The following is an 11,441-nucleotide window of genomic DNA, read 5'->3' as shown; positions in this document are numbered from 1 at the left end:
TTTATTTTTAATATTTTTATTTTTTAAATTTTGTGAAAGAAATAAAAAATAGTAAAAATAATAATATTTTTATTTTTACTTTCTATTTTTTTTATAAAAGTCTAAAAATAAGAATAAAAATGAAAAGGTAATTTTTTTGGGATTTGGGCCTTTATTTCTTCTTCTTTTATTAATAATTTTCAGTTATTTCGATATATTTAAGGGGGGGCCCAACTAATGCAGAGCTTAATTGAATTAAGAGATTGGGCCTTGGGCTTTGGATTCCGAAGGAAATAACGGACAGTGGGGGGATGCTTGGGGGAAGAAGCACGCAGCCGAACGAATCCCCTCTTCTATCTCCGCACCCTTCCGTTCCTTTCTCTTGTTTTTTCTCTCTGCCAACTCCTGTTATGGTATGGCCCATAACTTATGAATCCACTGAGCGAGTGTGTCACGCACAGCAGAATTTACGACGATAAGCAATTTCAAGTTTGCAATTCCTAATTTCTAATTCCTATTCCCCTGCTTTCTAGGGATTTGATTTCAATCCCTAATTCGGTTATTCCAATCTCTCCCTCCCTTTACCATGGATGCTGAAGACGAGGAAGCTCAACACCTACAACACTCTTATCCACTCCCATACCTCTCTACCACTTCACCACAATGCCACAGCACTGGAGTGGAGCCGGTTGATGCGGCCACCACCGCCGATAATAGAGAAACTCTTGTTGGAGAAGCGGAACAGGCGGCGGTTGCAGCCAATTCGGGCGAAGCGGTTGAAGAGGCGGTGGAGGAGACAGAGATTGGGGATTCGGGAAACGCAGGAGAAGGAGAAATGCAAGTGGTGGAAGATAAGGTTGTTGGCCCTGAGGTTGTAGTTAAGGGTGATGATGTGGAGAATGGAGAGGGCCAACAAGAAGAGGATGAGATTATGGTGGAGGCAACCGGCGTGGCGAAGATGGAAAAGGAGGAAGCTCCGTTGGTAGATGAGCACGAAATCAGGGATGGTGAGGATAACGTGGTGGAGCAGACGGAGGTACCAGATGAAGCTGCTTCCGTGGTAGAAAGAGAACAAGGGCAAGAAAAAGAAGATGCAGAAGAAGAACAGGAGGAGGAGGAGGAGGAGGAGGAGGCGGGTGGGGAGCAAGAAGCTGATGCTGCTAGCGGTATGGCAAATGAAGCTGCTTTATTGGAAGAAGACGAGCAAGTACTAGGACAGCAGCACGAGAATGCAGGCGCCGATGTTGTTGTTGGTGGTGTAGCTAATGAATTCATCGAAGTGCACCAAGAAGGACAACAACAACAACAACAAGAGGAACAAGAGGATGCTGATGCTGGTGGTGGCTTGTCAAATGAAGCTGCTTTCATGGAAGAGCAAGAAGAAGCAGAGAAACAAGGAGAAGATGAAGAAGAAGAACAAGCTGCTGCCAGTGATGATATAGCAAATGAAGCTGCTTTGACAGTAGATCAGGAAGAAGAACAAGCCGATGCTGGTGGTGATATGACAAATGAAGCTGCTTTCACGGATGAACATGAAGAAGAAGAAGAAGAAGAAGAGGAAGAAGATGGCGGTGGCAGTGTTGGGCGCATGGGAGAAGAGACAGAGCCCACTGAAGGGACAGAAGAAACGGAGGAGCAGAGTAGAAGTGTGAGTGGTGGGAAGAGAAAGCGCGGAAGTGGGAAAAATTCAAAGTCCACAGGGAGAGCCCCATCAAGGAAAAAGATGGAAGAGGATGTTTGTTTCATTTGCTTCGACGGGGGTGAGCTTGTTCTTTGTGACCGCAGGTGACAATCACATTATGTGTCCTCATGACTTTTCTATTTGTAATGGAAATGCTTTGTAAATTCATTGCTTTTATCTTTTCTATTTTTTTTTTAAAAAAATTCTGGTGTGTTGCTTAGGGGGTGCCCAAAGGCTTACCATCCTTCTTGCGTTAATCGTGATGAGGCCTTCTTCCGATCCAAGGGTAAATGGAATTGTGGTATGTTTTCTTATTCTATACCTACTTCCAACTCTATATTAAGCATCATCTGTTTGTTTCTTGTTCTTTTGTCAGGTGGTTCAGTTCTTGCTTTTAATTTTCAATTCCTGTGCAATAGCCTCATGAGTCTGTGAACTGCTTAAATTTTGTGATGAAAATAAAAATATTAGTGTTTGAATGCATAATGAGATTGGGTTAATGTTTGAACTTGGAATACTAAGTAGGGACATTAGGTTGATGCATTTAGGTAGAATTATTATTTGAATGTTCTAATTGTGCTTCAATATATTATTTTATACAAATTTCTCTCAAGAGGTCTGTAGATCAATACATGGGATAGATGATGGTATTTGAGGATAGTGATTGAAGCTAAGGACATGCATATGGCACTTTAGAAACTGAGGTTCTGTTTCAGTTTATAATCGGAGGAAGATTTAAATTTTGTTTCTTGGCCTTCCTACCTTTGAGAAGATTGCCCAGATCCCAGTTTATAGAAGTTTTGGCTCAACTTCATTAACCAATTCTATCTGTACCTTGTTTATGGCGGTACTCATGTACCCTTAGGGTGCGTTTGGTTTGCATTTTCATTTTCAGTATTTTCTGTTTTCTGGATTTTGTGAAGGAAAAATTGAAAACAATATTGTTTTCACTGTTTTCACTTTTTCCTTTATAAATTCTAGAAAACAAAAAAAAAAAATGAAAACAGAAAATGAAAACGTAAACCAAACGCACCTGCACCCTTAGTTTTTGAATTATTTTCCATGGTCTGCGTTGTTTTTTTCAGTGGCATTACCGTTAGATTCACTCACATATCATAGACAAATATTGATTGTTGGTTAATAGGTGATAGGTGATTGATATTTAGGATATAAGGACTTACTGTTATCATTGTCAATTTTTCAATCTGTTTAGGCTCGTACCCATGTAGCCATAGTTTTTGGATTGTGTTTCAAACTCTGCATTGTTGTTGTCGGGCGAATTACATTTAATTTCACTGGCATATCATAGACAAAGTGACAAACAATGATTGTTGGATAATAGGTGACAGGTGATTGATATTTAGGATATAAGGAGTTACTGTTATTATTCTCAATTTTTAAGAGGGGGAGTGCTGCTGCATTTATGCTACACTCTTAATATTATGATGTAAGTTAGCACGTTCCAAATTAAGATCATATCTATAATACATTTCCCGGTTTGTAGACTTCATTTTTCTGTATATCTGTGGAAAACCTCAATGCACTTTTAAATAGTCCTTGATGCATTTTAATCAATGTGGTGTGCTTCTTATTTTGATGCTCTCCTTTTAAAACTTTTTACTTCCTGTTACCTCTCTTCTTTGCACGTGCCTTGTTTAGTGTAAATAGTTATCTTTATGCTTGTGTCTTGAAAGCAAATAAATTAATTCACTTGAATATTAAGATATCTAATCTGATGTGAAAAAACTCAATCATATTTACCTTGGTTTGTTATATTTTGATTCTAAAATCAGTATTATATCTGACGTTCCGTATGTGCAATCTTCATGCTACCAGGATGGCATATTTGCAGCAACTGTGAGAAGAATGCTTACTACATGTGTTATACATGTACGTTCTCTTTGTGCAAGGGATGCATCAAAGATGCTGTTATCTTATGTGTTAGGGGAAACAAGGGCTTTTGCGAGACATGCATGAGAACTGTAATGTTGATTGAACAGAACAATCATGAAAACATGGTATATCATCCTTCTGCACTGTAGTAGTGGTTCAATTAGTTTCAAGGTGTTTGTGACAGATTAGCTTTTGATTTTTGCTTCTTTTATTGATTTTTTTTTCTCGGACTACATTTTGGGATATTTTGTAGCACCTATAGAGTTGTGCATTGATTTTCAGAGGATTGAATTTGTTACAAACATGTACTATCAATACCGAAATCATACTATTCTGGTTGTGGAATTGCAGAACCATGATATGGTATTTAAGGATTGCTTTGCTGAAAACTTTGAGGTGCTTGAAATAAAAAAAGTTTTAGAGAACTAGTACTCAACCAAAGTTCTATATTAGACTGGTACCCCTGGGTTATTATAGTATATCTTGCTCGAAGTATTGAATCATGCACATAATCTGGGAGACCAATCTCTATTGGTAATCATGCACATAATCTGGGAGGACACTTCTCTGTAACAGAGAATATCAGTGCGATTGCGTGTGACATAGTATTCTGCAGGGAGGATGGATTGATGTAAATAACTACACCATATGTGCAATAAATCTATGAATTGCCTGCCTGTTATTTGATAGGTCTTTTTGGGTTATTTTTGGTCATTTTGCTTCTGCTTCTTTGGAAGCATTCTAGGGTTTAGACCTCTACATCATTGACCCTACGCTCAAAGCACATTTCTTCTCTATTCATCCAAACTAGACCTGTTATGCACTGTTTTTTCCCCAAGCAAACCCAGTGGATTACTAGCAAGTCAGTGATTCTGGCTTACCATCCCCTTCTTCATCCTCTCCTGCATATTTGGGTTGAGTTTTATTCTTCATCATCCACTTCCTTTTTAATCCCCCCTTTTTTGGTTTCTCTGTCTTGTTGTGAAGTGTTACAATCTTCTAACTCCAGTTCCAGTTCCACTCTAACTATATTTTGTTCTCATACTCTCGTTCCTTTTTTGTTCCTTATGCTGCTTGGATTTTGCTGTATTGGTCATAGTTCTTAATTGCACTCTATCACAGTTCATTTGTGGCACCGTGTTGTGAGGTTGCCTAGGCATGCAATAGTGCTGGTATCACCCATGTGCTTCAGCATTACGGCTGTGCATCATGGTGGGTCACAGGTCCTTCAAAGCTGTTGTGGCCACAACTTGGTGGGATGAAGTCAAAAACAGTCAGCCCACCCAACTTCAAGTGGAACCCCTTTTTTATTTTCATTTTTTGAAATTAAATTCTCTGTTTACCCTCACTTAAACTGCAAGAGTTTCTATTTGCCATCATCTAATCTGTTGAATTCATATTTTGCCCTTATTTAAGCAACATAAGGTGATGGTAGAACTACTTGTCAGCTTGAAGAATCAAGTTTGAGGGGAGTGTAATTGTGCTCCTAAAGAATTCTTACATTTCTTTCCCCTTCTGCTGTATAGTCGACTACTTGAATGCATTTCATTTCCATAGTATTTCAACATTCGAATAAGCTGCATCATGTTATTTACATATCAAACTATCCGTCATCAATTATCACTATGAATCCGGTTAGAAACAGACGTACCTTGTGACCAAAGTTCATATATGGAAAGATTTTAATTTGTAAGTAGCATTGTTTTGAGGAACCTACTTTGACTACAAATAACTATTTTTCTTGCTTGCAGGGACAAGTGGATTTTGATGACAGAAGCAGCTGGGAGTATCTCTTTAAGGACTATTACTTAGATCTAAAAGAAAAGCTATCCCTGACATTCGATGAACTCACACAAGCTAAAAATCCTTGGAAGGGATCTGATAGGCTTCCTTCTAAAGAGGAATCAGCAGATGAACTTTTCGATGCCAATAATGATAGAGGATCTGATTCAGATAGCTCATATGAGAATGTAGATTTGAGTCGTTCCAAAAGAAGAAAGGGCAAGAAGCGGACAAAGTCCCGTTCCAGGGAAGGGACTTCATATACTTCTGTGGATGGAGCATCTGCAGATGAAACCTCTGAGTGGGCTTCAAAAGAACTTTTGGAGTTTGTCATGCACATGAGAAATGGAGACAGATCCATTTTGTCACAGTTTGATGTGCAGGCTCTTCTGTTAGAGTATATTAAAAGAAATAAACTTAGAGATCCTCGTAGAAAAAGTCAAATCATTTGTGATACAAGGCTTCAAAATTTGTTTGGTAAACCAAGAGTGGGACATTTTGAAATGTTAAAGCTTCTTGAATCCCATTTCCTTCTAAAAGAAGATTCTCAAACTGATGATATGCAGGGAAGTGTTCTTGATACTGAAATTAGTCATTTGGAAGGTGATGGCAACTCTGATTCATATGTGAAAGCTGGCAAAGATAAGAGACGTAAAACTCGCAAAAAAGGTGATGAAAGAGGACTTCAAACTAATGTGGATGATTATGCAGCTATTGATAATCATAATGTTAATTTAATATATCTCCGACGTAATTTGGTGGAAGAGCTACTTGAAGATACAGAAAAGTTTCATGATAGAGTTGTTGGCGCTTTTGTGAGAATAAGGATTTCAGGTAGTGGCCAGAAGCAAGACTTGTACAGGCTGGTTCAGGTTGTAGGTAAATATTTGGAGAAAACATTACCTTTCTTGCGGATAATATTTGCATTATAAAATAACATTTGCAGTTCTTGTTTTAATTATTGTCATGGCCAGGGACTTGCAAAGCATCAGAACCATATAAAGTTGGTAAAAGAATGACAGATTTCTTGCTAGAAATCTTAAATTTAAACAAGACAGAGATTGTATCCATTGATATTATCTCAAATCAGGAGTTCACAGAGGTAATTCAACATGTTTATTTTTTGGGTGTTTGTTTTTCTTTTCCTTATTTTTTGGGTGTTGTTTTTCCTTTCCTTTTTTTTCTCATTCTTGTTATGATTCACCCTTTTGGGGAGAGTGGTTATTGATTCTCATTTCTCATGTTAGTTACTTTTGAAACCTGGCATGATAATCGTTGTTTTAGACCACCATTCTCTAGAACCTCCTAATTGTATGAATGGTGGTTTTGTGTTTGGTAATCAGCTATACTTCTTGCTGGTTGGTTCACTTGCTCAACAATAGAATTCCTAGGCAACTTTGCAGCCATATATTTAGTTGTATGGTGTTGAGAACAAATTGTTTGTGTATTGCTTTTGATGATTTGTCCAACTTATTTTTTAGATTAATGTATTTCATTCTTTAAGATATTGACTAGTTTTCTGTTAGGATGAATGCAAGCGACTCCGCCAAAGCATAAAATGCGGGCTCATAAATCGTCTGACACTGGTATATCTTATTATATTTTATTTTATAGTTTATGCTCAGTAGATTTATTTTATAGTTTATGCTCAATAGAATACTTTTGGGAATCAGATGTTACGGTGATTACTGAGGATAGAAATTTGTGCTTTGCAGGGTGACATTCAGGAAAAAGCTTTGGCACTTCAGGCAGTTAGAGTGAATGATGTGAGTTTAGGGGAAAAATTCTGATATTTGTCATGCCCTAGTAATGGTGTTCTGAAAAACTTTGTTCAACTTCAACATAGACACTTAGGGTCCGTTTGGGAAACACCAAAAAGTTACTTTTTTCAACTTTTGACTTATAGAAAGTTACATTAATGTGTTTGGTACAATTTTTTAGATAAACTTTTAACTTTTCAAAAAGTTATTTTTAAGAGCTTTTGAAGAAGTTAAAAAATATGACTTCTCCTATTTTCAAAAGCTATTTTATCATTCTTATTTAATGCACAACTTTAAAACAAGGACTTTTATAATAACTATCCAAACTCAAAATAACTTATTTAAAAGTTATTATTAATAAAAGTCCTTATATTTTAAGCTCCTTTTTCAAAAGAACTTATTTAAGAAGTTTAGCCAAACTGGCCCTTAAGCTAGGACTTTGAATCTTCTCTTTTGATGCTGAAGAATTGGACATTAGACCTGAACCCTATTCTTTTTAGAACTGCTAACTTAATTTTTCTTAGTTTATTCACTGAATTGTCATTTCAGTTTATTTACTGATTTTGTACTGTTTCGATTTATATTACTTGTTCTCTGTGAAACTTGAGATATGTTTTCTGTTATTTTTTGTCTAATGTATTATTGTTCTATGCCAGTGGTTAGAAACAGAGATAGTGCGGTTAAGTCATCTCCGTGACAGAGCCAGTGAGAAGGGACGCAGAAAAGAATATCCTTTTCTCATCATAATAGATTACATACAATACATGTAGCAAGATTAGTTGCTTATTAGCTAATTGCTTTTTGTTTGCCCATGTACCACGTCTTGTTGCATAGCATTGTTAATTTAAGCGAGAATGTGATCTTATACTGAGTATTGAGGTCAATTTCTAATAAACCACTCCTACAAATTACTTCTCTTTTCTTTAAAAAAAATTTTTAAAAAACAAAGCAGTGTTGATTAGTCAACTCTATATGAAGTTTACATACAATTCAAGCTTGTGATAATATTCAGATAAAAAAATGGATAGGAAAGTTTTTTTCAGCTATATAAATGATATTTGACGGTTGCTGTACATATCAAATGATTCCTATTGTCTCTTTCTTGTCTAACACCAGTAGGATTTGTTTTAATAGGGAATAGCACATTGCTCTTTTGGCAAGGAGAAGGAGTTTGTTCTTAATCTGGGATGGGTGGAATCTTTTACTCTTTAGTAGCTCTTGCTAGGTTGAGATAGATAACTGTGACGATTCTTTTTTGGTTCCTAGATGATGTTTTGCTTGCTTCTACTTGTCTGTAATATTTGGAAGTGATCAAGAACACCAAGTACTATTTTGTTGATCCTCAACTTCCTTTCACGCTCAGAGAGTGTGTTGAGAAGTTGCAACTTCTGAAGACTCCCGAAGAACGACAACGCAGATTGGAGGAAATTCCAGAAATTCATGTGGATCCTAAAATGGATCCAAGTCATGAATCTGAAGAAGATGAAGATGAAATGGATGAAAAACGACAAGGTGGTAATACTGCAAACTGCTGAACACATTTATTGTGTTTCTTCCTTTCCTAGTAGTTATTAACTCTGCAAAATTATATTTCTGTTCCTGCAGAAAACTACATGAGACCTAGAGGACCTGCTGCATTTGGAAGGAGGGGGAGAGAGATTATTTCTCCTAGGAGTGGTCCTATTTCGAGTGATTCCTGGAGTGCGACACGGAATTATTCTAATGTGAATCGTGAACTTAGTAGAAATCTGTCGAACAAGGGGTTTTCAAGCAAAGGCGATGATGTTTCTATTGCTAATGAAGTACTAAATGATGCTCAATTACCCCAGGGAAGGGATTGGGGTTCACAATCTAGTGGCCTGGAGAGGCAGAAGCTATCTTCAAGCTTTGAAAGTGGTACTAAAAGTAACCAGCTGTTATCAACACCTGATCATTTTTCTGCTGCTTTATCAGAAACTTCTGCAGTGTTGTCTTCTGTGGGAGCTGCTCCGCCAGCTATGAAAATAAATGAAAGTGAAAAAATGTGGCATTATCAGGATCCGTCTGGAAAAGTTCAGGGACCATTTTCTATGGTGCAGCTACGCAAATGGAGTAACACAGGGTACTTTCCTGCTGATTTGAGGATTTGGAAAGCCAGTGACAAGCAAGATCAGTCGATGCTCTTAACCGATGCCTTAGCAGGAAAATTTCCTACTGAACCATCAATGCTGGATAAAACTCCTGCTAAGGCTCAATCTGTGATTGATCCACATTACTCATCTTCATACTCTGGCAAGTCTCATTTGGCGGTACAAGCTATGGAAGGTCAAGCTGGAGGAAGACCATCATTTGATCATAATAGTGGATCACATAATCCTCTTGGTTCTCCTGGACAAAATGCTGGAGGAAGTTGGAGATCTAAAGATACCATGAATTCTTTAGCAAGTCGACCTTCATTGGCAGTTGAAGTTCCCAAGAATCTGGCAAATGGTTGGGGTTCTGATGCTGGACTCAGAAATGAAGCAACAAATCTTCCTTCACCTACACCCCAGACTGCTTCAGGTGGGACCAAGATGCAGGCTTTTGAAAATAAATGGTCTCCAACTCCAACCCCTGTCCTATTGGCTGGCTCTCTCTTAGGAAATTCACTCCCCATTGGGCCTGAAAGTCGTTCAAGTTCACAACCTGGAATGATATCAGCTTCTAAATCAGATAATAATCAAGTACATGTTCATGCAGCATTACCTGCGATTGCTTCAGGTGTTGACATTCAGACAGCAGGTGTACACTTGCAAAGTCAGAGTGTCAGTAACCATACCTCCCGTGCCGAAGGCCATCAAGGGTGGGGCTCTGGTACGGCTCCAAAGCCTGAAGTACAGACGTGGGGAGGTGCTCAACCTCAAAGGATAGAACCAAATAATCCAGTTACTATGCCTGCACAGCCAGCTTCCCATGGTCACTGGGTTGATACTACATCCGTCCAGAACTCTGCCTCATATAGCAATGGAAATCCTAATGGGGCCTTCTCTACACCGAGCTTTCCAGGCATGACTACACCTACACCTACACCTACACCTACACCTACACCTGAACCATGGAGACCGCCAAGTTCAAATAGTCAGTCAAACATAGCAGCAGCAGCACCATCCAATGTACCTTATGCTGGTTGGGGTATGCCAGGAAATCAGAATATTAACTGGAGTGGACCTCTACCTGCAAATGTGAACGTAAACTGGATGCCTGGACAGGGGACAGGACCCAGTAATGCAACTCCAGTATGGGGTGCTCCTAGCCAGGGACCACCTGCGGCAAATGCTGTTGGCTGGGTTGCACCTGGTCAAGGACGTCCGCATGTAAATGCAAATGCAGGTTGGGTTGCACCTGGTCAAGGGCCAACGGTGGGAAGTACTAATCCTGGTTGGGGTTCTTCATCTGGAAATGCAGGCACGTGGGGTGGCGAGCAAAGTCGCAATGGGGAGAGATTCCACAGCCAGGGCGATCGTGGAACACATGGTGGAGATTCTGGTTATGGAGGTAAATCCTGGAACAGGCAATCATCATTTAATGGCAGCGGAAGAGGAGGTTCTTCCAGGCCTTCTGTTGGGGGACAAAGAGGAGTATGTAAGTTCCACGAGAGTGGACATTGCAAGAAGGGGGCTTCCTGTGATTTTATGCACACTTAAAAAGTTGTAGGTTAATTAGCTTCAGAGAAACATGTCTTATTGTACAGTATTTTCCCATTTCATGGCTTAACGTTGTACAAGGGTGCCTTCATGTATGTAGCACTTGTGCATTGTAGCCCCTCGTTTATCTCTGTTTTGTTGCCCTTTTCTTTTCGATTTTTTTGAGGCCTTGTATTATCGAGTTTCTTGGAGTTGGTTGATTCGAGAGTAGTTACAGAAGTCGACACGCCCTCTAGATCAGTAATAATGATGAGGGACAGTTAACAGTTAAGGGGACTTTACATTTTTTTTTATTTTTTATTTAGCTATGAAAACGATAGAATATTTCGGATTTGGGAGTTCTCATTAAGAGAAGGCTATTGGTAGTCTCTAAAATTAATTATAAATTATATACTATTGCATATTTTTTTAAAATTTTAACGGTAAAATAATAAAGTAAGAGATTAATTGTCATTAAATTTATAATTCCTATAAAATGTATATCTTATCATCTTAATTTAAGAGTAATTAATTCTTTGTTTTATTATTTTTCTAATTTTTTTTTTATTTTAGGAGATGTTAATTTGTATTTTCTAATATTTGAAAGATACCTTTGTTTTTATTTTTGTTTAGTTTTTTTTAATCTATTTTTCTTCTCTACTCTTATTCTTTGATCGTTAAAACTTGCATTATTAAATTGTTCTT

At 38.1% G+C, this 11,441-nt stretch overlaps 1 protein-coding gene across 1 annotated transcript; it reads left to right on the top strand.

Moving 5' to 3' along the window:
- The first annotated feature begins 299 nt into the window (after window positions 1-299).
- On the top strand, window positions 300-11,090 carry LOC130942117 (zinc finger CCCH domain-containing protein 19). Its single transcript, XM_057870813.1, has 10 exons — window positions 300-1,764; window positions 1,882-1,961; window positions 3,497-3,678; window positions 5,305-6,214; window positions 6,310-6,437; window positions 6,862-6,921; window positions 7,051-7,101; window positions 7,752-7,822; window positions 8,453-8,607; window positions 8,701-11,090. Exons 1-10 carry the CDS (start codon window positions 566-568, stop codon window positions 10,755-10,757), a joined length of 4,893 nt encoding a protein of 1,630 aa, XP_057726796.1. The 5' UTR covers window positions 300-565; the 3' UTR covers window positions 10,758-11,090.
- Window positions 11,091-11,441: the final 351 nt, after the last annotated feature.

The sequence above is a fragment of the Arachis stenosperma genome, chromosome 7 (assembly GCF_014773155.1).
Source record: "Arachis stenosperma cultivar V10309 chromosome 7, arast.V10309.gnm1.PFL2, whole genome shotgun sequence".
Taxonomy (NCBI): Eukaryota; Viridiplantae; Streptophyta; class Magnoliopsida; order Fabales; family Fabaceae; genus Arachis; species Arachis stenosperma.
This window is presented reverse-complemented; position numbering and strand designations above follow the sequence as displayed.

Coding starts and splice junctions, on each gene's coding strand:
- LOC130942117 (XM_057870813.1), top strand. CDS start 566: ATGGATGCTGAAGACGAGGAAGCTCAACACCTACAACACTCTTATCCA. Junction 3,679..5,304: donor AGAACAATCATGAAAACATG/GTATATCATCCT, acceptor TCTTGCTTGCAG/GGACAAGTGGATTTTGATGA. Junction 6,438..6,861: donor CAAATCAGGAGTTCACAGAG/GTAATTCAACAT, acceptor GTTTTCTGTTAG/GATGAATGCAAGCGACTCCG.